Source organism: Panicum virgatum, chromosome 1K (assembly GCF_016808335.1).
Source record: "Panicum virgatum strain AP13 chromosome 1K, P.virgatum_v5, whole genome shotgun sequence".
Taxonomy (NCBI): Eukaryota; Viridiplantae; Streptophyta; class Magnoliopsida; order Poales; family Poaceae; genus Panicum; species Panicum virgatum.
In genome coordinates this window covers 7,786,638-7,812,239 of record NC_053136.1, presented here as the reverse complement: position 1 = coordinate 7,812,239, position 25,602 = coordinate 7,786,638, and the positions used below count along the sequence as shown (strand labels likewise).

The following is a 25,602-nucleotide window of genomic DNA, read 5'->3' as shown; positions in this document are numbered from 1 at the left end:
GCGAAATTCAAATTCCCCGCAAAACTGGATGTCGTGTGCCTTTTCCCACAAAACCCCAATGTGCCATTTTAAAATATATTCAGATTTACGTTACTTGTTGGCTACAAGCTTTATATCTCCAAGATCTAGCAACAAACCCATCGTCTCCAAGATCTGCCTCCTCCATCTCTGTAGAGATCTCCTGAGCAGGTTTGTGAAGCTTCAATCCTTCGTTCTTCTTTGCTTCTCGCCTTCTCAATCGTACGTTGTCTGCAGTTTGTACACATAATTCTTCAGCTGTTCGGTGTTGGTTACTGCCTTTTGTTTTCAATTCGATCCAGAGAACGGCATCGCACCATGACCGGCCTGAAGCAGATGGCACTTCTGGACGCGCAGCGCTCCCCGCCGGCGTGGCTGCGTCGGCTTCTGGAGACGAACTTCTTCGAGAAGTGCTCGGACCACCCGGAGGCGTGGCGCTCGACGAGGAGCGCCGGCTGCTGCAATTTCTTCTGCACAACCTGCGCCGGCCGCGCCCTTTGCTCAAGATGCCTCGGCGACCACGCAGGCCACGAAATTATCCAGGTATGCGCAGGCAGCAGCCGTGGCCGGTGGCAAAGGTTAGTTTCATTTCGAGGTGACCTACGCGTGCTGACCTGTGGGCGGGGCTGTGCAAATCCGGAAGTCTTCGTCGCACTGCCTTGTGAAGGTGGAAGACCTGCGCCACCTGCTGAACGTGTCATTGGTGCAGACGTACATCATCAACGGCGCGCCGGCTGTTTTCCTCGACGAGCGGAGCATGTCGGGGAAGGGGAAGAAGCCTGGCGCAGAAACCGAGTGCGAGGAATGCGGTCGGGGTCTCCAGGACGCGGGCTCTCTCTTCTGCTCGCTCGGATGCAAGGTGCGCTCGATAAAATCTCGCCCGGCTCCATGCTCTGTGGTCCGATTTTATGTGTAGCCTTGCAGGTTATTAAATAACTTCTCGTCGACTCGTCGACTGATTGGATGCAATAGGACCTGCAATTGAAACTGCCTGTATCCGGTAGTGGTGGGACTGCTTAGGTGCATTGCAACAAGTTCAGAAACGATTGTTAATTTAGTAGTAGGCCTCTTTTTAGTTAGTTGTGCATGATCTCTTCTCTGTGTGGTCAGTTGTGCCCTTGTTTGTCTTCCGGGGTGAATGGGAATGCAGGGTTAGTATGTTGCTTTATGGTGCAATCTAGAGCAAATTAAAATTGTGGTGAGCTAATAGTTGGGCAATGCTTCGACCAAAGTGAGGAGTTGTGTAGAGTTAAGCTGTATGTTCCTTTAGGAGGCCCTCTCGTAGCTGTATGTTTTTTGGATCCGATTTTTCTAGAAAAATGGGTCACCACATCCGTTCCTTTAGAAAATTCTGCTAATTATACAACTAGGTTTTTCAGAACTTATCAGCACAATTTTCAGAAAGCTTTTTTGATACCTTTTTGTGAGAACTTTGTCTAGGGTGACTTTTCACTAGAAATGTTTTCCAAATAACTTCTTTTTTTTTGGAAAACTTCTTCATATAACTTCTCTAGGAAAAACTCTGAAAAACTTCTATGGATAAGTTTCTGGCAAACTTCTTTTAAATTTGTTTCAGAAAACATCTCCAGATAACACATTTTCAGAAAATAAAGAAAAATGGATGCCAATTAATATGAGCAGACCTAATTGGTAGCAAGAAAAGGGGAGTAAGCAAAAAAGGATCAGAGCAAAAGGACTTCTGCGAAGCCTACTGCCATATAGTTCTTGTTCCAATAGTTATTTGGGGCTTAAATATAAAATTTTGCATCTTCAATTTTATTACATGTTTTACAGGTTTTTGTTTATGTATCTGAGTGCTTTTCCTTTTAAAATGTTTGCTTATCTATGTACATTCCAAATACTACAATGAGCAATTTTTTTGCGAACAGCTGGGTAGATTCACACATCGTCATAGCTTATGTGGAACACTTAACTAGAACATTCCCTTTAGTTAGAGCACTTGAGTAAAAAAGAACATTCACAAATTTTACCATCTATTGCGTGCAAGCTATATCTCCTGGCATAAGTGCTATTTAGTTAGACATTTGATTGCGCTCTTAGGTTATTCCTCTTTTCACTAGGTGGTATCTTTTTTGTACTTGCTTCAAATCTCATTTCGGAACTGTAATTACTAGATCATGCTCTACCTTTTTTGTACTCAATTAGAATATTTCTGTAGTTCAATTCACAAACAATGACAAGTGAGCCAGATGTGGGTTTTACGTGAGAGCTAAAAATTCAAGTTTTTCTTTGTTGTGAGGGCCAACAGTAATTTTTAATTTGGATATTTATTTTGAGCAGAAATTCAACTTTTCTCTCTGTGTGTGTGGGGGGGGGGCATTGGCCCCCACATCTCCACCCGCTGATGGTGTTGGGGATAAGGTTTATGGATATCCCAACATGGTCCATTAAGATCAATCAGGCTAATAAATAAGTGACACGAAGCGATTAAGGCCCAGCAAAACAGCCGATGGCCCGGGGGGACAGCAAAGAAGGAGACGGCACGCTCCCCATGAGAGGGTGGAGCCTTACTTGACGCCGACCCCCGAAGAGGAGGGCCCAGCGCGGCCGACCCTCAGGGAAAGACATCTGCCTCGCCCGATCCTTGCAGGAGGGGATCCGCCTCGCCCGACCCCCACAGGATGGCCCACGCAACCCGTGGATATGGGTCTCCCAAAAATCGGGAGGCACCTCGGGTGAAGGCTGACCGCTAGGGTGGTCTCGGGAAGTCAGGGACGTGACCACCCCCCACTCCGGTACGGACGCAGAGTGAGAAGTAGATTTGGCCCACGCAGATTCAGGCGAAGACACGGCCTGGATACTCTGTCAAAACTTGTCAGAGCCGGCCAAGAGATAAGTGCCACATCAAACAGGACACAACGCCATGCCCCGAATACGGAGGATGCGGAGTCCAGGCGGAAATCCAGTTGGCAGGTGGATATCCCGTCTCTCACGACGATACGGGGAATATTGTGTTAGAAGTATATGGACGGGATGTCCCCCATGCCATGGGTCAAAATAGGTCGAAGGGACCCACCGATCAGTTAGCCAACAGGTATCGGGAGGCGCCCGACCCCATCTCTCTCTCTCTCTCTGTGTGTGTGTGTAAACCCTCACCCCTTGGGCTATAAAAGAGGGAGGCGCGCTCCATGCAGGGGCATCCGCACAGGCTCACTTGCACCCACACTCGAACACACACACACACACACACGCATCCATTCAACCAGAGACTTGGGACCCTCTCTCCCTCTCTCGCCAGTTTGTAACCCCTACTTCAAACTTGAATACAAGAGTACGAGAGCTCGAACTGGACGTTGGGACATTTGGCCCGAACCAGTATAAAAACTCGTGTCTTCGCTTGTATTACCATCCGATCCTGTGACGTGCATATAAATTTACTAGCCGGTGATACGGAACACCGACAGATGGGTTCATCTTATCGGCACTCAAAGAAAATAGATCGATGAGCAAAGCATGGGATTCTAGGACCTCACGTCTCAGATGTTAACCCTACATTTCACCACACGGAAGGGCAGAACTGACCCAAGGCAGCAGTCACATTTCTTTTTTTATTGGAAAACTCCAAGGGAAACCCCTGAAGCATAAAGGTGCAGGGTTGAACCCTGGGAGGGAGCACTCCGACCAGTGGCCTTTACCACTGCGCCGTGAGCCCCTTCGCATAGCAAGCACATTTCTTAATTTGTAACATATTTCAGAGAGAAGCAACATTTGGTGACAACTTGAACCCTCTCTCTAGAAAAATTTACCACCCAATTAATTCTACTAGTAAACATAGCTGACTGCTGCTTGTGGAACATTATAAGTTAATTTTTGGCACAATTAATTATTTGGGTATAATACTATAATTTTTCTTGAAACTCCTGAGTACTATATCTGTTTGTTATGCTCCTACTAATGACATAAATGTGCTTGCTGAAATGCTGACTCCTTTGATTAATTTTAAATTTTTGTTTGTTGCTAGGCTAAAGGAATAGAGGACCGTCTTGATTTCAATGTATCGTTCGCTGTCGATCCAAGAAGAGACAGCTCTGGAGAAGAGTCAGAATCAGCATCAGACGATGAAGATTCAGAAGATTTGAACCTTACCAGGGTCTAGGCATGTTGCTGCATGCCAGAGGACACCGGTATCTATTAGGTAGAAGGGACCGGCCGAGACTAGCACTAATAAGCTGCAAGCTACCCTGGAACTTGGAAGAAACGAGTCACTCGTCGTCGAGCAAGGGCGGGTTTGCGTAGAAAGTAGCTCTGCATATACTGGAGTCGTGGACCAGACATGCATGAAATAAATGATGATGAAATTGGGGACATACAGACATGTTTAAATTGTTTGCTGGAATATGTTTAGCTTTGTTAAGTTTGGTATCTTTAATTTATTGTTCTACTAGTATTATGCTGTTTCGTTTCTTCGTGAGTATCGTTTGCGTCAGAAAACCATTTGGATGATTATATATATCAGATAGAAAAGAAGGCTGCATCGAGGCACTGCACATACTAGACGTTGAGCCGGAATAAAGAGAACAGAAGAAGGTAAGCCAATACCACATGCAGAGCATCTCCAGCAGTCTCCTAATAAACATCCCCCAATAACGTATTATTGGGATATCCCAATACCACTTTCATGAGTTATCGGGGAAGATACTTTTACAGTTCCCCCAATCACTGGTATATAAGCACTCTCGTCCAATCCAACAAACATCATGCTCACGTCTTTGTAAGTTGTGAAACAGAGCAAGAAAATTCAATGGACAGATCGAGCAAGCTCATCAACAAAAATTGCAGTTTCATAAGTTCCAGTTCCACCAATATAATCAGCTATGCCGGATCTCAAGGAAGACAAGTACGTATACGCACACATGGATCGATCAGTAAAAAGTCACTGTCATGCGTGTGGTATATATCTCGCATGCTGCAAGAAATGAGTGCAGAAACGTCAACATGAGAAGCAGAGATGAAGCTGCCACGGTCAAGGATGGAAGTCGTCCACTTATATTCAATAGTAATTCATCGGCAGTAAACTTTGTCCCCAAACTGGCACTCAGATGAATCCTTGTTTGACGCTGCGTGTGCACAGATCGATTGTTGAACTAGAGAGGCTCAACACTGTCGCCGTGCGCGTATCTTAACAACTTCCATGGACGACTCGCTAGTGTAGTAACTGATGGGAGAAAGGCTTCGTCTGGCCAGTCACCGTGCGAGGGCGTGGCTACTGCCTTACTATAGCTAGTCAGGCCATGAACCCACCTCCCCTCTGCCTCAGGATCTGTCTTTGAACGTTAAGAAATAATCTCACGGGATATGTATAAAAAATAGTAATCACCTTTAATTTTTCTCACACAAAATTAAAGATTGATCACGCACAGTTGAAATTTGCATGTATGATCGATTCTCGATGAGGGCGTAATTGAATATTTGAATTTGAATCAGCTTACAACTACAATTATTAAAAAGAGCCCCCTTTTTCCCATTTTATCGGGCCTCTTCTGTTAGTATTGGGATATGTAGCAGATGAGTGTGGAAGAAAGAAAGAAAGCTCTCATTGCCGCAATTTCTATTTAGCCTTAGAATAGACACTACCGGAAACCGGCTGTTTGCCGAGTGCTTAGGGTTTTGCCGAGTTCTGGAACATAGGCACTTGACAAACCTATATTTGCCTAGTGCCAACCACAAAACACTCGGCAAAGCATGGCACGTGCCCTTAGTGTCAGATTTGTCTGAGGGTTACACACAGCAGAGACTTTACTGAGTGTATTAAGGTCTTAGCCAAGTGCCTCTAGCATTCGGCAAATACCCTACATCCCGTAGTGAGCAGATGATAATTGAACATATGGTATTATATTGGCATCAATGACACATATGGTCAAGGAGACAGAGTTCAATTACAGTATATAATTACAAAATAGTTTTAAGATAAATTTACAAGTGTTTTTCATGTTTCCATATCAATATAAAAATTTAAAACCCCGATGATAATCAAAGTTTTGAAAATATAAAACAAAGATTATGTTGACACATATAGACGGCATGATTTATTCTGTGACCAGATGAATTAGCAACGCCAAACTTTTCATATAGAATATTGTTAGACTTCTGATTACATGTGTTTGCTACTTGTCTACTTTGCCTTGTGCACTTTTTGACACCTGTCTCCATTTCCTTGCTAGTATTTTGATTTCACCATTTCACATTCGCTGTTCCAGCAAAAAGCGATAGCGAATTAGGAGGCACCGATTCAGTCCTATGTCATATCAGATGATGATCACCCCCATCTCAACCGACCGGATCAAGATCTGCCAAATTTGAACAAGGAAATTCTGTTTAGTAGGGCTAAGGTAGGCCTAAACTCTGCCTCCAAGTTTAATTTGGATCAATCCGAGGACCCGGGTACTCTTCATGGGTCCTCTCAAGTATGCACAGGGCCCATTGATAGGTGGCCGTGGTACTGGAGTCACCGACGGGTGGATCCTATGAACATCTATAAATTTTATGTTACTTTTTGTTACAGAAAATAACAAAGGCTTAGAGCCACTATCGGTTTATATTATTTTGTTGTTGACAGGAAATCTAACATGGCCTATTATTATATATTTAATTAGGTCCAACATATTGGCTATGATTTTATTTACGGAAAACAACAATGGCTTAGAGCCAACAAAAAATAGTTTTAACTATTTAGACCCCCTTTAGTAGGTCTTCCGCCGTGGCTCCAGCGCCTGCTTCAGTTGTTCTATAGAAGTGTATGAACATTTTCAGTTGTCCTAAAAATGCATTTGTAGGAATGGATGATGCCATAAACCATCCCTAAAATTGGCGCTCATTTTTAGGGACGGGTAAGGGGGTGACACGCCCTTAAAAATGCTTTTCTAGCAACGGGTAAAATTTTGGTCCGCTCCTGAAGAAAAATCGAGACGTTCCTACAAATCATTTTTGTAGTAGTGGTAATAAAAGAATTTTCCATTTACTTAAATTTGGAAAAAAGCAATTTATTAAATTAAAAATATCATCTTAAGAGTTTAGGGAACTGCATGACGCCGCAGGATAAATTTATGAATCTAAAAATGCATTTTAAGAGAATAGGCACCTGTGTGACATCTTGGGATATATCTAGTAGACATTAATCATCACTAATCTCTCTCTATATATATTATGACAGGTTATTGGTGGCAATGTTTGCTGTTTCCTAATTTTACATTCATTGTGAAATCAGGGTGTCTTTCTTGATTCCTTAAAAACGTTTTTTTTCTTATTTCTATCAACCTTATATTTGTATGCGCGCGGAAAATGATATTTTATCTGTGTGTTCGCGCATTTTTGCTCCTGCGGACTCACCATTAATTCATTGGGTTATGGTGCGGCTATTGTTGTTGTCTCCTTGATTGGGCAGGTGAAGATATACATGGGGTTTCAGAACCTTGTTTTGTTTTCGTAAAAAAAATTGTTTTCTTTTCGTAAAGAAACAAGATGGGATTTTGGACCATCTAGAGACTCATGCATGTGAAACGTGATCACATCGATGAAATAATCACTATGGGAGACTGCTGCAAAGCACACGACAAAGCCCTATATGCACACGGCAAAGAGCACACGACATTCAAACGTCGGCAAAGGCGTCGTTTGCCGTGTGCCAAAGCTGACACTCGGCAAACAATTTTCCAAAAAATAAAAAAAACATCGGCAGCCGCTGCAGTGGCAGTGCCGGCCACCACAACCACGCCGCCAGCCACCGTCCCCACCACCACGCCGGCCCGCCAGGTGAGGAGGTGCCGCCGCTCGTGGTCTCGCCACCGCCGCCGCCCGCGGATGCCACTGCCGGCCAGCCAGGAGAGGAGGCACCGCAGCCGCCGCCCGCGGACGCCCCCGCCGGCCGCCGCCTCTCACGGGCGCCGCTGCTGCTGCCCTGCTCGGACCGCTGCCGCCAGCTCCGGCCGTCGCCACGCCACCGGACTTCCGCCGCTGCGCCCCTGGACCTCGGCTGTCGCACCCCTGGCCACCGCCGCGCCCCTGCCGTCGCCGCTGGATCTCTGCCGCGCCCCTGGCCGTCGCCGCTGGATCTCCGCGTGTCGCGCCGCTGGACCGTCGCCGCTGTGCCGGTGGAGGGATCGGAGCTCGTTGCGGATCTCGGCGCACCAGGGAGGGAGCTCGAGGCCGCGCTGGGGAGGGAGCTCGTGGCCGCGCCGGGGAGGGAGCTTGAGGCTGCACCGAGGAGGGAGCTCGAGGCCATGACACCGGAGGGAGCTCAAGGCCGATGCACCGCCACCGGGGTAGAGGAGGCCGCCGTAGATCCCGCCGTCCGGCCTCGAGCTCGCTCCGGCGTCCATGCGCCTGTGCCGCCGTCTGGGCTTGGAGGGGAGGGAAGGTAGGGCAGGAAGGGAGGCGGCGGAGGCAGGGAGGAGGAGGAGAGAGGGAGGCGGCGGCGGCTGAGGGAGAGGGAGGAGGCGGCGGGGGCCGGGGGAGGGAGGCGGCAGGGGGAAGGGGGGAGGGGGTGGAAATATAGCTAGGGTTTTGATGAGCCGGCGATGAATGGGCCGGAGTTGGGCTGGCTTTGCCGTGTGCCCAATTCCGGCCCACGGCAAAGTTCTATTTTTCAAAAAATTATTTGAAATGTGTTTAATTAGTCAAAAATATAGCAAATAAATACAAAAATGAACCAAATTTTAACATGGAGTATCACATGTTGTATGTGAAGAGCAGAAAAACTCTCGAAGTCGAACTCAAATTCGATCGTCACTTTCACTCCAAACCTAACCGCAACCTTCTCAACTCTCTGATTCTTATTCGGAGATGTTTTCATTTGTAAGCATTGTACGTAAAAAAATTACGAAACATACTCAATTTTTTACCACTGCCTCCACATATGATATAACGAGGTATTGACAAATCTAATGATTTTCAGACTTCATTTGTTTTTTTAGAATTTTAAAATCATTCGAATACATGTTCGTGGCCATGTTTCCTGAACAAGATGTTAAAAATTTCTTTTGATTTCACGTGGAAGGCCTCAAACTGGGCTAAATAACATGAATATTATTTTTCACTCATTTTATTCTATTACTCCAACCACTTGTATTTCAAATTTGACTTAATTCAAAAAATTGCTTGAAATGCAATTAATTTGTTAAATATAGCAAAAAAATTTAAAAATATGTCACATTTTAACAAGGAGTACTACATGTTGTATGTGAGGGTAGAAAAAGTTTCGAGATGAGAAAAGAAAAAGAAAATTATGACTTTGCCGTGTGCCGAAAAAACACACGGCAAACTATATACTTTGCCGTGTGCCAAAAAAAAGCGTAGATTTTGTCGTGTTTTTTTTGCCGTGCGTTTTTGTCGTGGCACACGGCAAAATGGCTCTTTGCCGTGTGCCCGACAAAAAACACACGGCAAAAACACAGGCACAAGGCAAACTAACGATTTCCGGTAGTGAATGGAACCACAGTGTGTGAAGTGTGAACCCGGCCAGCTACAGACGTCAGGCGGCCTTGCACAGCTGTTCCCAATTTAATTGTTTCCTTCCTTTCCTCCCGCTTCAGTTTGAAGCGAAATTCAAAATTCCCCCCGGCCACCAACTATTTCACAATTTGGGTGCCGTGTGCCTTTTCACAGAAAGATAAATGCTAAATAATGTGTTGCTTAAAAATACACAGGTTTACGTTACTAGTCTGCTGGCTCTATCTGGCAACTTCAGTTGTATCTATCCCAAATATAAGCAGATCTCACCAAAAATCAGCCCCGGCCGTATTTCATTTCAACTCAGAATTGAAAGGGGAACGAAGGGGATCGAGATCCCCTTCTGCCTCAATCCCTAGAGATCTCCTGAGCAGGTTTGTGAAGCTTCGATCGATCCTTTGTTTTTCTTTGCTAGCTTCTCGATCGTATTCGTACGTATAGCCTGTAGTTGTTTCGGTACCACAGCAGCATATTGTTCTTCTTCTCCAGTTGTTCGCCGTTGGTTACTGCCTGTGGTTTCCGATCCAGAGAAAGGCATGGGCATGGGCGGCCTGAAGAAGATGGCGCTTCTGGATGCGCAGCGCCGCCCGCCGGCGTGGCTGCGTCAGCTTCGGGAGACAAAAAAATTCTTCGAGCCGTGCTCGCTGCACGCGGGCACCTTAGGCCACTCGACCAGGAGCGCCGGCTCCTGCAATTACTTCTGCACCAGCTGCGACGACGGCGGCGCCCTCTGCTCCGGGTGCCTCGCCGACCACGCAGGCCACGAAATCATCCAGGTACGTGCAGTACTGTCTCCATGGCAAAGCTCTTGTTAGTTTCATTTCAAGGTGACCTATGTCTGACGTGTGCTCTGTGGGCGGGGCGCTGCAGATCCGGAGGTCTTCGTCGCACTGCCTTGTGAAGGTGGCCGACCTGCGACGCCTGCTCAACGTATCCTACGTGCAGACGTACATGATAAATGGGGAGCCGGGAGTTTTCCTTGATAAGCGGGCTCTCTCAGGGAAGGCGAAGAAGCCTGCCGCAAACAAATGTACGGAATGCAATCGGGGGCTCAACGACGCAGACTGCCTCTTCTGTTCGCTTGGATGCAAGGTGATCAAATCTCGCCCGCTTCCTCCGTGGTCCGATCAGATTTTATGTATAGCTGATGAGCAGGTTGTTAATTGTTACGCGGGCCTGGTTGGGGATTGGAACCTAAACGCGTAATAGTGCCAAATATGCATGTATCGCGGTGAGCTAGTGCGATATCTACATGTTACATGTTTCTGAAAAACTACCGTGCTATATTTTACTATGAAATGGTGGTTCTACAGTAGCTATAGCTATATGGGGACATTATTATAGGGTAACCAGCCATGGTTATTAGTATCAATCAATGTCTCTTGCTTATAGTCCATGATTGGGAGTTCAAAATTATTGCAAAGTCCAGCTACTGCAGAACACACTCTCCAAGGCATTCCCCACACATGCCACGGTGGCGAGCACGATCTTCGACGACAAATCATTATTTTTTGCTTTTGTTGTTGTTTCTTTCCGTGACTTTCTACTTTTAGAAGGTTATCTAGATATCATTTTTCGCACAACTTTCCCGATCAAGCCCGACAACCATATTGAGCTAGCCTCTTCCAGTGCATCATCTCCACGCGATAACATAGGATGACACAGCCGCTATTTCCTAGGCCACCCCACCCGACCACACATGCGGCCACCGCCGCCACTTCCAATAGGTCCTGGAGATAATGGCGACCACTAGTGAATGCTCAAACAACGGCCGTTGCATCTCCCAACCCCTTTTTCCTCTTTTGTCTTCCCCTATCTCTCCTCCATGGCCCCCCTTTCCCCTCCCTCCTTCCCAATGGCTTGGATGATAGATCGTCGTTGTGGATGGTTGGATCTGCTTTTTGGTTATGGTTTCCCCCAGATCTTCCGGTGGAGAACACAACATCTACCGGCGCAGCATTGCAATAGTGGGCATCAACTATTACTATTGTGCGCATAGATGAGCATGCGCCATTCACATGGGCCCACCACCTCCCCTAGTTTCACTATCTTGGTTCATGCACGAAGCAGGTTGGGCTCACTTGGCTATCTCAAAGTGGCTAGGAGCAGGCAGCGTTGGCCTCATCTCTAGTTCCCATAGCGGACAAAGATGCACAAGCTTGATCCTTACGGCTGCCAAAGTGTGTGTGGAGCCCACGACTGCTATTTTGGTGGTGGTAGTAGGTTGGCGGCAACACTAGTCCTGGAACAGATACCTGCTGTTGGTCCACTATCACAAGAACTCACCTTCTGGCCTCCGATATGGTCCTCGCTCCTCCCTTTAATGGATCTCTCTAGCTACTCCCATAGATTCAATAGGGGGAATTCGGTCGCTTGGTGATAGCTCGGATATGGGGCACAATCAACAAAGATGGTAGTGACTACTTCTAGTTTTGATTGCGGTGGGCAGTGGAGGCAAAGTGCTCTTCCGACAACAATGGCACCTATGGGCACCACTTCCTACCTTTCTGGAGGCACTGTCACAGTATCCTCCGATCCCACTGTAGCGAAAATGGCCTCTCATGCCATATTTCAATATAATGTTTTGGTGATTGACATAGACAACACAACACTTGGACTAATATGATTGTTAAGATGACCATTCTCAGGCTTTTAGGTTCAAGTGATGACAAAGAGAAGATAGGCGTAGCTAGGCCCGAAGGGCCGCCCCTACGGTGGTTCCAAGTCAAAAGGACAGTGAAGAAATTCAAGTCAAAGAAATCAAGACAGAGATATTTTTGTTTCACCTGTTGAATCGACGCTGAGAAAATTACATACGTCGGTGCATTGACTTGGAGCACACTAGGAATTCTAGTTTTATCGGTTGAACCGACATTAGAGAAGTTGAATACGTCGGTGCAATGGATCCAGAAGCTGAGGCAAGGTCTATACACCGGATGAACCGACGATTGGGTCTTGGTGAACGTCGGTGCAGTTGTCCAGAGAGTTTGTTTTTCAGAGTTCATAGGACAACTACACTCACCGGTTAAACCGACGCAGCATCGGTTGATTGCCCGTACACGTAACGGCTAGTTTTTGAAGCGGGCAGTTTAGTATCACCGGTTGAACCGATGATGGCTATTGGAGGTGCGTCGAATTAACCGGCGTTAAGTATTTTTCTGGCAGCTTTTCTCCAATGGCTATATTTGCTTGTGCTGCCTATATATACCCCCAAGGCCGGGTCATTTGTGGGTGCTGGAGACTAAGGAAGCATAAAACACTTGAAGAACACCTCCTACCACCATAGAGCTTCATTGTACATCATATAGGCTTAAGCACACTTGTGAGAGTGCTTAGTGCTTGGTTAGGCTGAGTTCTTGAGAGAACTAGCTTGAGTGAAAGTCTTGCTGCGGCAAGCATCTTGTGTACTCGTCGTGTGACCCTCCGACTTGGTGTGGAGCGGCAACGACACTTTGTGCGGGGAAGGAGACCCCTCTTGGTGAGAAGCTCCAATAGTGAAGATGGTGCCGTTGGTGACGCTTTGAGAGAGACGGTGGCGGTGGCCTTGTCTTGGTGACTTGGCGCCACTTAGCCTTTGCTTGCCGGAAGCTTTGGTGGCGAACGCAAGACGGTGATCAAGCGAAGAGACTTGGCATCACACTTGTTCTTGTTGGACAAGTGGCCGTGGACGTAGGGAGGGACTTGGTGTCCTAACCGAACCACGTTAAATCGTATGTCTTGGTGTCTTCACGGGAGTTTGCATATTCTCTCCCTTACCTCTTTACTTACTGTATTACGTTTCCGTATTTACTCTCTTGCGTGCCTTTACTTTCCTAGTTAGTTTGATTAGGATTGGCTATAGGTTGCAAGTCTTTTAGGGGTAAGTAGAGAGTAGCATAGATAAACCTTAGTCATAACTAGCATGTGTAGGACGTGTTAGGTTTATCTCATGCAAATAGATTGAGCCCTAGGATAGAAAGCGATTAGCGACCATATTCACCCCCTCTCCCTCTAGGGTCGGACACCCCGGTGATCCTTACACCCACCTCACCATGGCTCATGCCATGGTGGATTTCTTCATAACACAGCAGGGCTGCGGTCACACAATGTTGATATGATTGGATGTCAATGTTCTCCTTGGAGGCATCTTATTGGGAGAAGCACCCTTGTGGTTCATGTGGTGTCATCTTGGGGTCTTCGTCCGGCGATAGCATCCTAAGCACCGACCTGGAGCAAGCTGATGGCCTCTGTTGGAAGTTGAAGCTATTTGAGTGCATTGTCCAACAAGCTCGGCAACTCTGACTGATTTAGTCCCCTTTTTCATTAATTGTGAAGGTGCTCTTCTTAATTAGTGGTTAGTTGTGCTTTGTATGTGTTTGTGTTTTCCGGAGCGAGTGGAAGTGCAAGTTCTTAGATGGTTAATTAGTGGCAATATGTGATGCAATTTAGAGTGAATTGGTGAGTTGTTAGTTCGGTAATGCTTCGACTAAGTTGTCTCAAAGTTTATTATTGCCCAAGCAAGCAGATTCATAGATTAGCTAGTTGGTTCAGTCATCGTACCGAAGTTGTTTGGGAAAGTGTGGTACACCCCCAGTGGTATTTGGGTCTAGTTTTGCTAAAAGAATGGGTCGCCACTTGTTTTTGTTTTTTTTGTTTTTATAATACTAGCAGCAAAACTTTTGCCATCTTTTCCCAAAAAAAAAAATCCATGAACTTGTCAGTACAATTTTCAAAAAACTTTTTTATACCTTTTTATGAGAATTTTGCAAAGGAACTTTTCTAGGGAGATTTTTCATTAGAAATGAAAATTCTACTTTATTTTTTTTTGGAGAACTTCTTCAAATAAATCTCCACAAAAAAATCTCTATAAAACTTATGCAAACATGTTTTTGGCAAACTCCTTCTAAACAAGTTTTTTTCTAGAAACACTCCAGAACTCTTTTTGAGAAGAGAAGAAAAATGGACGTTGATGAATATGAGTAGATCCAGTTGTAGCAATAAGAAAATGGAAGTAAGTAAAAAAGGACCAGAGCAAAAGGACTTCTGCACACCCTCCTATCATAGTTCTGGGTCCAATAGTTAATTGGGGCTTAAATATAACTTTTGCTTCTTTAATGTCTCTGGGTGTTTTCCTTTTAAAATTGTTGCTTGGCTATACGTACATTCAAAAAGCTACAAAGGTTCTTTTTGTGAACTGTTGGGTAAATTCACATCATAACTTATGCAGAACACTTTCCTTAAGTTGGAAATTCACAAAATTTATTACTGATGGATATCTGTGACCAGCTGTTACATACAAGCTAGATGGAGATCCAGCATATTTTAAAATAGAAGTACTTTTTTATTAGATATTTGAGTGTGTACTTATGTTATTCCTATGTCATTTCGAAGCTGTTATTAGATCAAGATCAATCCATTTTCCCTCAATGAGCATATTTCTTGAGTAGTAGGAACTCTAGTTCAATTATAAGAACAAGGATAGATAGGGTTCTAGTACAATTATACAACAAGGACAAGTTAGATAGGGTTCATATAGGGGCAGCAGGGCTGGGAATTATTTTTTTCCTTTGTTCACGGGGGCAACAGTAGTAAGTTTTTTTTTAATTTTGCTTGAATTTGAACTTTTTGGTAGAAATTCAAGTGCCTCGAAGGTGGGAGTGAGGGGGACTTAGCCCCTGCTCCCTCCCTGCCCCCAATATATACCGAAAGAAAAATAGGTGAGCAAGAATGGGCATGTCTGTTAATCCTTAAATTTCACCGCAAGTAAATTACCCAGCAGGCCACCTGATACATTTCTTAGTGCGTAACATTTTAGTGAACACACAACATTTGATAATAATGACTGTATCCTTCTCTAAGCATATTTTACCGCACTCCACTGAATTATACTAGTTAACATAGCTGACTGCATGTGAATCATTACAAGTTATAACTTGGCACCTTTTCTTTGTATACTATATACTTCTTTTCAATCTTCAGAGTACTTGTGTTTTATCTATATATACATGATGCTACACATGACATACATATGCTTGCTGTTGCTGCTGCCTTTGGTTTTAATTTTTCTTTTTCTTTTTTTTTTGCTAGGCTAATGGAATAGAGGACCTGCTTGATTTCAACATAACATTTGCTGTCGATCCAAGAGGCAACAGCTCCGGAGAAGAGTCAGAGTCAGAATCAGAATCAGAAACAGAAACAGAATCATCAGACGACGACGACACATTCCTGCTTCCAACCAAGTCTCGGAAGCTCGGAACTTCACCAGGGTCGCCAAGGCAGGTTACTGCTAGAGGACGCCGGTCTAGGTAGAAGGGCAAGACCAGGACCAAACTGTAAGCTACCCCGGAAGAATTAATAAGCAGGTCGTTTGTCGTCCAGCAAGGGGGGAGTTCTCGATAGAAAGGCCCTGCACACTGGGGCCATGGACCAAAAACCTGCATGAAATAAATGATGATGAAACTGGAAATCGAACATGTAGACCTGTTTAAATTGTTTGCTTGAATATCTGTTTGGTTTTGTTAAGTTTGACATCTTGATTTTTCTAGTATTATATATGTGTCGTTGTTTTGTTTCTTGATATTTAATAATTTTGGTGCGAGTATTGTTTGCTACGTCAGATCGACAACAACCATATGTGGATGATTAATATTAGATAGAAAAGAAGGCTGCATTGAGGCACAGCGCAGATTAGATGTTGAGCCTGAAATGAAGAGAAAAGAAGGTAATTAAGGCATGAATTGCAATCCCTCTCTAGCTCGGCATGGAGCGCCGCCGCCTCAGGTTTGTGTTGGAAGTTGTACATGTTTCTGATCAGTGTGACGACCTTGCATTGTGTCGGCGTCCTTGATGTACTTGCTTGTAACTTGATGGATCATGCTTGCACGTGCGTGATGCTTTAATTTGACCCATGGATTTGCTAAGGTTAATGAGATAAGTACATGTAGTTATTTATTATTAGCCTCACTCCTATCATAATGTTTCAGAAGAGGTAAAAGATTACAGCTGCTGGTTTCACACGATCGAGCCATGTCCAATCCGTTGCGTCAAAACGCATGCCTATTACAAGTTACATCAAGTACTAGTACCATACCTTAGCCTAGTTGTAGTCTGTAGATGAATTGTCATCGTTCAAAATTAGCGACACAATCTGAAGACAATGAACATGTCAAAAAGGTGACAATACCCCAAAATAAGGCCCAGGTAAGCTCCGTTCTGAACCGGGTGCTGCACGGCTGACTGATGAGCGAGTTCGTAACAACGTATGAGCAGCTGTCTGAATGAAAGAAATAAAAAGCATGGTCTCCACCAATCTGCTGACTGCTGTATAAGGATGCAAGTTCCACCTTTTTTGGATCATTGGGTCGACCCAAAACTTGATAAGATGAACTAGAATGGCATGCTACGTAATTAGTTTGGGAGAGAGAATGGACTAAAATGACAAACCCAAAAACACCAATGGGTACCCACTTGCATCCCAGTTGGTAGTGCATGCTAATTTGTAGTGTTTCAAATGAAATTATCTATGCTTACTAGAAGGATGGAGCACTTCTTGAGCGTGTTGTAGGTGAAAACGTACGTCATCAATGGCGAGCCGGCAGTTTTTCTCGATAAGCGGGCTATTTCAGGGAAGGGGGAGCCTAAAGCTACTAGGTGCGAGGAATGCGGCTAGGGTTTCCAGGACGCAGGTTGCCTCTTCTTCTCGCTCAGATGCAAGGTGAGAAGATGAATGACACCGGCAATTATATAGATGTAGGTAGTATCTGACATTAATAGCACTGTATGCACACAACAGGATATGCAAACGCACACACGCGCGCACACACAGGGGTATCATAAGTTTTGTGCAGAAAATGTGTGAAAGCATACTTGACTATTTCTAATTCAATCATCTATGTTTACTAGAAAGATAGAGCACTTGTTGAGCGTGTTGTAAGTGCAGATGTACGCCATCAATGGCAAGCTAACGGTCTTCTTGGAGAAGAGGGCCATTTTTGGGAAGGAGAAGCCTGGAGCAACTAGGTGCGAGGAGTGCTGCCGGGGTTTCTACAATGCTGGCTGCCTCTTCTGCTCACTCAGATACAAGGTGAGAAAATGAACGGCACCAAAAATTATATATATGCTGGTGGTATATATATGATATTAGTAGCAGTGTGTGTGCATAACACAACATGCACACACGCGCACATATAGGAGTATCGAAAGTTTCATGCAGAAAATGTGCCAAGGTAACTTGCAGTGTTTCACATGCAACCATCTTTATTTACTAGAAAGTTGGAGCACTTGTTGTGCGTGGCGTAGGTGAAAACCTACGACATCAATGGCGAGCAGGAGGTCTTCTTGGACAAGAGGACCATTTTGGGGAAGCCTGGAGCAACCAGGTGTGAGGAATGCGGGCGGGATCTCCATAGCGCGGGCTGCCTCTTGTGCTCACTCGGATGCAAGGTGAGAAGATGAACGGCACTGGTAATTTTATAGATGTAGGTAATATATGGCATTAGTAGCAGTGTGTGCACATGTGCACACGCGCCCACTTGCACGCGCGCGCACACACAGGAGTATCGAAATTTTTGTACAGAAAATGTGTCAAGCTAACTTGTATTGTTTCAACTGCAATCATCTATGTTTACTACAAAGATGGAGCACTTGTTGGGTGTGTTGCAGGTGCAAACATACGTCATCAATGGCGAGCCGGTAGCCTTCTTTGACAAGCGGGCCATTTCAAGGAAGGGGAAGCCTAGAGCTATTAGGTGCAAGGAATGTGGAATGGGTCTCCAGGGCGCGGGATGCCGCTTCTGCTCACTCGGATGCAAGGTGTGAAGATGAATAACACTAGCAAGGAATGCGGAAGGGGTCTCCAGGACACGGGCTGCCTCTTCTGCTCACTCAGGTGCAAGGTGAGAAGATGAACGGCACTAGCAATTATATAGATGTTGGTACTTGATGTGTTGATCTTTGCCGGCAAGAGCATCTTTGCCGTGTGCCAGAGGAAGGGTACACGACAAAATATTTTTTTTTCTAAATTTCAGTTTGAATGAACTAATTTGATTTCAAAAGTTGTTTTACAAAATTTGATCACATGAACATTGAAAACACATTGCCACAACTTATCTCGCAAATGTTTGTCGTGTGCCTAAATTTTTGCTGTGTGCTTCTCTTTTGGGCACATGGCAAACATCGACTTTTGTCATGTGCAAGTTTTTTGCCGTGTGTATCTTGTTTGGGCACACGGCAAAGTGTGTGTTTGCTGTGTGCCTGAGTTTTGTGTGCAGTTCTTTATTGGTGGCACAAGGCAAAAAAAAGGTCTTTGCTGTGTGCCCGATTTTAGGCACACGGCAAAGCTAGCCGTTTCCTGTAGTGAGTGCAAGGGTATCCCAAGAATTTTTAATGCTCTGTGTGGGTGCCATGCATGACGCCTCATGTTGGACTGTGCGAGTCGGTGAAATAACAAAAATAGAACCAGAGATTCAACAAGTTTTAATTTTTGTATATCGTTTGGATTAGTCGATGGGTTATATATAGTTGGTTCGAGCTCTTCTATTGTGCACCCAATACACATTTCTTGACATATAATGTGGTGTACAAGTTTCAGAACCACATTGTTGGTGCAATGTTCTCCAAATTATCTTTCAAATTTAAATTTGTATAAAGTGACAGAAATGAATAATGCCAGAACTCTCTTAATTATTACAAACGATACCAGCAAGTTTCAAAAAACTTGAAAAATCCAGATTATTTCATGATGATTTTATGTATATTTTTCGTGGCTACATTCGATCCATTCATGTCCTCCGGCGATCTCCGTGGTTAGGGTGGGGCTCGCATAATTGTTCAATTGGTCATCCCTGTTCCTGTCCTACCAGGGTGTGAACACTGCGTGTCAAGTTGGCACTGCCCTGTTCACATCCCCACGTTGTTCTCGACAACATAGCTCTTGGTGAGACTACACTATCTCATTGTAGTGGGTGTGATAGGCCGGCATGGCTCCAACTATATCGATGTCTCATCAATATTGCATTGTTGACTAGAGAGGGCGCATGCACACTCGAGTTCAGTATAAGACCCCGAGATGCGGCCCCAGTTAGTCATCAAAACCCTCGGGGTGCTATTTCGCTAAAAGAGGTAACGAGGCTTCTCCCGGTGGGGCCTGGTGGCCAGCCAGATTTTTGTCAGTCTAGGTGTGCCCCTGGCCATCTAAGTACGTGACCTTGAGGTCAGGGCATAACCATCTTTAGGAGATTTTGGCATAGGCGAACTCGATATGTTGTGTTTATCATTCAAAATATAGGTACGATATCGTGCTCTATGTGAGGACTATAATGGAATTATCAAGCTAGAAGGCATATCCCACTAATAGTGAGAAGTGCATAATTAGTTCTGGCACAACATGATCACAATGAGATTTATACAACCATAATTAATACCTCCAGCACCCAAATGGTGGCACATATTTATTATGCTTAATTTCTATGTACATACATTATAGTGATCTATTGATTAGACAATAAAAATAGTGGCCATGAATATCATCACATATCTATCTATACTACAGGTTATTGGTGGCAATGTTTGCCGCCTCCTACTTTTACATTATTCACTGTGTGAAATGACAACACTTTTGAGATGTGATCTGTGGATAAATATTTTTTTTACGCCGATGATTTCAGGTGGCCGGGTGGGAATTGAGGGTGGTTTCACTTTTACTTTAAAAGTTAAATTACAGGTTGGCCTTGACATGTTTTTTTTGGCATTAAGTATAGTGGAGGGAGACCTCTCTGTAACTCTGTTGTAAAAGCGATGGGCTAAAGAGCAGGATTGGGTGCAGGTTGTCTTGATGCCTTAAAATTAAAACGTGTTTTCTTGTTTGTATATGAACTTTTTTTTGTGCTAGGTGCAATCCCATGCGCACCTCATAACCCACCACATCCTCCGAGAGTAGGTGCTAATCCCTTGTCCTATATGATTAGTGGTTTTGTTTTTTCTAGATTCATATATACATATATATTATATCTAGATGCATAGAAAAGCCTATGAATCTAGAAAAGCGAAAATTACTAATAATCCCTCCGAAGAGGATTTGTATGTGAACCTAATATTATGTGAAAAATGAGAATTTTTCTCTGTGTTGGCGTATTTAATTTTGCTCCTGCAGACTCACCATTAATTCATTGGGTAATTTTTCATGCATGTGAAATGTGATCATCAAGGAGGGATTTTATTTGGACGACCATCTAGAGATTCATGCATGCGAAATGTGATCAGATGAAATAATGGAACCGAGTGTGCGAAGTGTGAACTTAACCCGCTTGCACAGTTGTTCCCAATTTTTCCCCTTCCTCCCGCTTCAATTTGAAGCGAAATTCAAATTCCCCGCAAAACTGGATGTCGTGTGCCTTTTCCCACAAAACCCCAATGTGCCATTTTAAAATATATTCAGATTTACGTTACTTGTTGGCTACAAGCTTTATATCTCCAAGATCTAGCAACAAACCCATCGTCTCCAAGATCTGCCTCCTCCATCTCTGTAGAGATCTCCTGAGCAGGTTTGTGAAGCTTCAATCCTTCGTTCTTCTTTGCTTCTCGCCTTCTCAATCGTACGTTGTCTGCACTTTGTACACATAATTCTTCAGCTGTTCGGCGTTGGTTACTGCCTTTTGTTTTCAATTCGATCCAGAGAACGGCATCGCACCATGACCGGCCTGAAGCAGATGGCACTTCTGGACGCGCAGCGCTCCCCGCCGGCGTGGCTGCGTCGGCTTCTGGAGACGAACTTCTTCGAGAAGTGCTCGGACCACCCGGAGGCGTGGCGCTCGACGAGGAGCGCCGGCTGCTGCAATTTCTTCTGCACAGCCTGCGCCAGCCGCGCCCTTTGCTCAAGATGCCTCGGCGACCACGCAGGCCACGAAATTATCCAGGTATGCGCAGGCAGCAGCCGTGGCCGGTGGCAAAGGTTAGTTTCATTTCGAGGTGACCTACGCGTTCTGACGCGTGCTGACCTGTGGGCGGGGCTGTGCAGATCCGGAAGTCTTCGTCGCACTGCCTTGTGAAGGTGGAAGACCTGCGCCACCTGCTGAACGTGTCATTGGTGCAGACGTACATCATCAACGGCGCGCCGGCTGTTTTCCTCGACGAGCGGAGCATGTCGGGGAAGGGGAAGAAGCCTGGCGCAGAAACCGAGTGCGAGGAATGCGGTCGGGGTCTCCAGGACGCGGGCTCTCTCTTCTGCTCGCTCGGATGCAAGGTGCGCTCGATAAAATCTCGCCCGGCTCCATGCTCTGTGGTCCGATTTTATGTGTAGCCGTGCAGGTTATTAATTAACTTCTCGTCGACTCGTCGACTGATTGGATGCAATAGGACCTGCAATTAATGTTTTAAATAGCCGGCTAAGTCATTTAGCGATCTATGTCTAAAAACAGAGGCTATAGCCGGCTATAACAGGCTATAGCGGCAGCTAAGAGCTAAGTTGTACATGAAAAATTTTAGCTAAATATCTCTAAAACAGCTATAGCGGGAGATAGCGGAAGCTATAGCCGAAGATTTAAAACCTAGCTGCAATTGAAACGTGGAGATATATATGCATCTCCATGTTGCAATTTTTCAGACTCCATTTATATTACAACTATGAAATGGTTGTCGAGTAGTATGTACCTGTATATGGAGGGTGGATTATAGTGGGGCAAATGACTGATTCTTAGCAACATCAATCTGCGTCTCTCGGGTAGAGACGTAAACAGAGTTGCTGATTGGGAATTCCAGGCCAATCAAAGTTTTCGCGTACAGTTTTATCAGCTACTGCAGCACAACCTCCTAGGCATCTCCCGGGCACGACATGTTGGCGATCACGATCTTAGACAAACCCCTTTCCACAACTTTCTATTTTTTGGAAAGCCATCAAGATTTTTTTTTCACACAATGACTTTCCCGATCAAATTAAAGCTTGACAACCATTGTGCCCCTTTTCCCGTGCATCGTCATCCATGAGGCGACACAACATCCACCGCTCAGACCTCCCCACACTACCGGACTTCCAAACTTTGCCGAGTGTCAGATACACTCGGCAAAGGACATATTACACTCGGCAAACGACACTCGGCAAAGGTTCCCACGGCAAAGTTGACTTTGCCGAGTGTCGGAATACGGGCACTCGGCAAAGGTTTTGCCGAGTGCCCTGATACTCGGCAAAGAAGCCACGTGGCGCCACCCTGGTCCCGCGGTTTGCCGAGTGTCTAACGGCAGACACTCGGCAAAGTCCCCACGCCAGGGTACCGCCATGTGGCTGGTTTGCCGAGTGTCAAGGCACTGGCACTCGGCAAACGTTCAAATCTTTGCCGAGTGCCAGTACTTTAGCACTCGGCAAAGTGACTACGCTGCTGACATGTGCAGGCTCCTTTGCCGAGTGGTTTGGCTTAAACACTCGGCAAAGTGGTGAAATTTTCTTTTTTTTGTTTCGTTTTTCTCTGTTTTCCCATACAAATACAACAGAAATATATGTGATTGCAGAGGTCATTACAGGCAGTTATAGTCCATCACATATGATTGACAATGACGAGAATGGCATCGATACAAATAACACAGTCCATCACATATATCACAAGTCCAATACATAACACGAGTCCGATACATAACACAAGTCCATCATATAGAATATAGTCCACATATGTCACAAGTCCGATACATAACACTAGTCCATAAAACAGAATATAGTCCGATACGTATAATAAGTCCAATACACTAGTACTACAAGGCACTCACTGCTCAGGTCTGTGGGACCAAGTTGGTCACTGGGCCGCCGGCGAGTTCTGGTCCGGAGGAGGGTCGTTCGATGCGTTCCACGACTGATTCTGCAAATAGGAACATATAAATTGAAGCATAACAAAAATATAATAATATCTACAAAGAAAGCATACTCACAGGAGTGTCAGAAAGTCCTGCAGGAAAGTAAGGCTGAGCTGGTAAGACGAAGGGAGGAGGCGGCGTCGCATAGTTCATCGACGCGCCAAGTCCTTGCATCCAGGTGACCATGCTTTGCAACATAACCGACTGCTCCTCCCTCAGCTTCCGCTCTTGCTCCTGCTTGGCCTCGATCTCCATTCGGCACCTCCTCTCCTCCTCAAACTTAGCCTCCATCTCGGCCTACAAGATTTAAACCTCCATGTTACAATACGAAGCAAAGTTTCATTTTAATCATAAAACAGCAACTAAATCTAAACTAACCTGTCTCTAGTGCACGCTGGCCACTGAAGTCTCAGGCTGTGGGCGAATGGGCGGGGTCAAGTCGGTGGTACTTGCCCTAAGCTGCGAGAGACTGGGCGTACTCGCTGTGTCGACCAAGCTGTTGGCGATCAAGTACCGCCCGTGCTTCTTCCCTTGTCCCGCCCTCATGATGGCTTCTCCGGAGAGTGGCGCAGTGGTCAGATCCCAAGTCTCCCCGTGGAGCGCCCTTCCCACCTCCGTGTACGCATTGATGCGCGCGTGGATGCTTGGGTTTGTGTAGGCCTCTGGTGGAGCCACCGGTTTGTAGGCCACGTCCGACGTCGCCCTGCCCATGTGAGACATGGCGTACGCCGTGAAGTCGTTGCAAGACTGGCCTGGATGAGACTCCGACTGCCAAGAAGTCAACAAGATGATTAGTAAGAATTAAAAATATAGCTTTAGAAAGAATGAAGATCATAGTGAACTTACCCAAGTATTCTTGTACTCGCCGAGGCTAAGGCTCCCTTGATGATGTGCCGGACCCGGCATCATCAAGCGGCGCTCCCGGCATAAGGCGTGCGGCGGGCCCAATCCTCGCTGATCCACTTGTCCACCATCATAGACCAGCACTCGGCCTTGTTTGCACACCAGTTCGGAGGCACCTAAACGTAATGAAGTGCATGACATATTGTATTATCAAATACAAGATAAATGAATAGAGATGGCATTTATTTACCCTTAAGTACTGGTCTCGCGTGAGAAAGATGTCCCTTGCGGCTGGTTTCTTGACACTCCTCTTCTCGAACTCGGCGCAGTACACAACGATGGCCTGGACACGCGCCTCGTAGTGCATGTCCTTCACCAGCTTGTATCAAGCCTGGTGAGCCAGCTCGTTTGCCCGGTGTAACGAACATGGCACCATTGATGCCATTTCGAGTGATTTTGGTGATCGAATGACAACACAACACTTGGACTAATATGATTGTTAAGATAATCATTCTCAGGCTTTTAGGTTCAAGTGATGACAAAGAGAAAGAGAAGATAGGCGTAGCAAGGCCCGATGGACTGCCCCTACGGGGGTTCCGCTACCCGGTTATCGGACGGGGGTCGAGGGGGAGCCGCCCCTCGCGGGTCTCAGGGCAGCGCCCTGAAAGCTCTTCGATTCAGGAGCACCGGAAGAACCGACGCCAGGGCATCGGAGCATCCGGTGGTAGTCGGAAGAACCGACGCCATAATACCTTGGTGCAGAAGGGAATCGAAGCCAAGTCAGCCTATAGGCACCGGTTGAACCGACGGTCCAAAATAGGGCATCGGTGCATTGGGCGTCCTTTGTACCAGAGACGATGTCAAGTGCCCAGTAGAAGTGTCTTCAGCACCGGTTCAACCGACGGTGCATCGGTGCATACCACCGGTGTAATGACGTCAGCGTCCAGGAGAAGATTCCTTCAGCACCGGTTGAACCGGTGAGGCATCGGTGCAAAGCATCGGTTCAACCGGTGGTCTCTGCGTCAGCCATCAGGAGTCCAACGGCTACTTCGTGTTATGAGTGACCGGATGAACCGACGCTACCCTGCCAAGAGGCATCGGTTCTTCCGGTGGTACGCAGATTTTCAGCTAACCGTTGGAGCAACGGCTACAAGACTTGGTGGCCTATATATACGCCTCACCCCGGCCATTTGAAGATTGCTGGAGTTGCTGGACATCCCACACACACCCAAGAACATCTCCAAGCCATACAAAAGCATCAAGATCATATCCTTAGCCCTTAGCACACTTTGAGAGTGTTGTGTAAAGGATTAGCTCTTAGTGAGTGAGATTGCAAGGCCTTAAGCCTTTGTGCTGTGGTTCTTTAGCGAACCAAAACAAGAGCTTGGTGCGCCGGCACCTTGGAGCGTGAAGCTCGCCGGCAACGTCATCGACCCTCCGACTTGGTGTGGAGCGGCGACGACA

General features: G+C 45.8%; 2 protein-coding genes and 1 long non-coding RNA gene across 3 annotated transcripts; 2 read left to right on the top strand and 1 right to left on the bottom strand.

Annotated features, from left to right (window-relative positions):
• The first annotated feature begins 336 nt into the window (after positions 1-336).
• Positions 337-4,135, top strand: LOC120652192. Its single transcript, XM_039929945.1, has 3 exons — positions 337-561; positions 686-877; positions 4,001-4,135. Exons 1-3 carry the CDS (start codon positions 337-339, stop codon positions 4,133-4,135), a joined length of 552 nt encoding a protein of 183 aa, XP_039785879.1.
• A 17,014-nt stretch (positions 4,136-21,149) lies between these two features.
• LOC120652184 (protein RGF1 INDUCIBLE TRANSCRIPTION FACTOR 1-like) lies at positions 21,150-21,757 on the top strand. The gene is made up of 2 exons (XM_039929935.1): positions 21,150-21,374; positions 21,476-21,757. The coding sequence occupies exons 1-2, from the start codon at positions 21,150-21,152 to the stop codon at positions 21,755-21,757; spliced, it is 507 nt and encodes a 168-aa protein (XP_039785869.1).
• Positions 21,758-23,766: 2,009 nt separating this feature from the next.
• LOC120648629 lies at positions 23,767-24,527 on the bottom strand. Its single transcript, XR_005665018.1, has 3 exons — positions 24,389-24,527; positions 24,142-24,314; positions 23,767-24,063 (listed from the first exon to the last, which is right to left on the bottom strand). It is a non-coding gene; the product is annotated as an uncharacterized LOC120648629 (long non-coding RNA).
• Positions 24,528-25,602: the final 1,075 nt, after the last annotated feature.

Coding starts and splice junctions, on each gene's coding strand:
- LOC120652184 (XM_039929935.1), top strand. CDS start 21,150: ATGACCGGCCTGAAGCAGATGGCACTTCTGGACGCGCAGCGCTCCCCG. Junction 21,375..21,475: donor CAGGCCACGAAATTATCCAG/GTATGCGCAGGC, acceptor GGGGCTGTGCAG/ATCCGGAAGTCTTCGTCGCA.
- LOC120652192 (XM_039929945.1), top strand. CDS start 337: ATGACCGGCCTGAAGCAGATGGCACTTCTGGACGCGCAGCGCTCCCCG. Junction 562..685: donor CAGGCCACGAAATTATCCAG/GTATGCGCAGGC, acceptor TGCCTTGTGAAG/GTGGAAGACCTGCGCCACCT. Junction 878..4,000: donor TCTGCTCGCTCGGATGCAAG/GTGCGCTCGATA, acceptor GTTTGTTGCTAG/GCTAAAGGAATAGAGGACCG.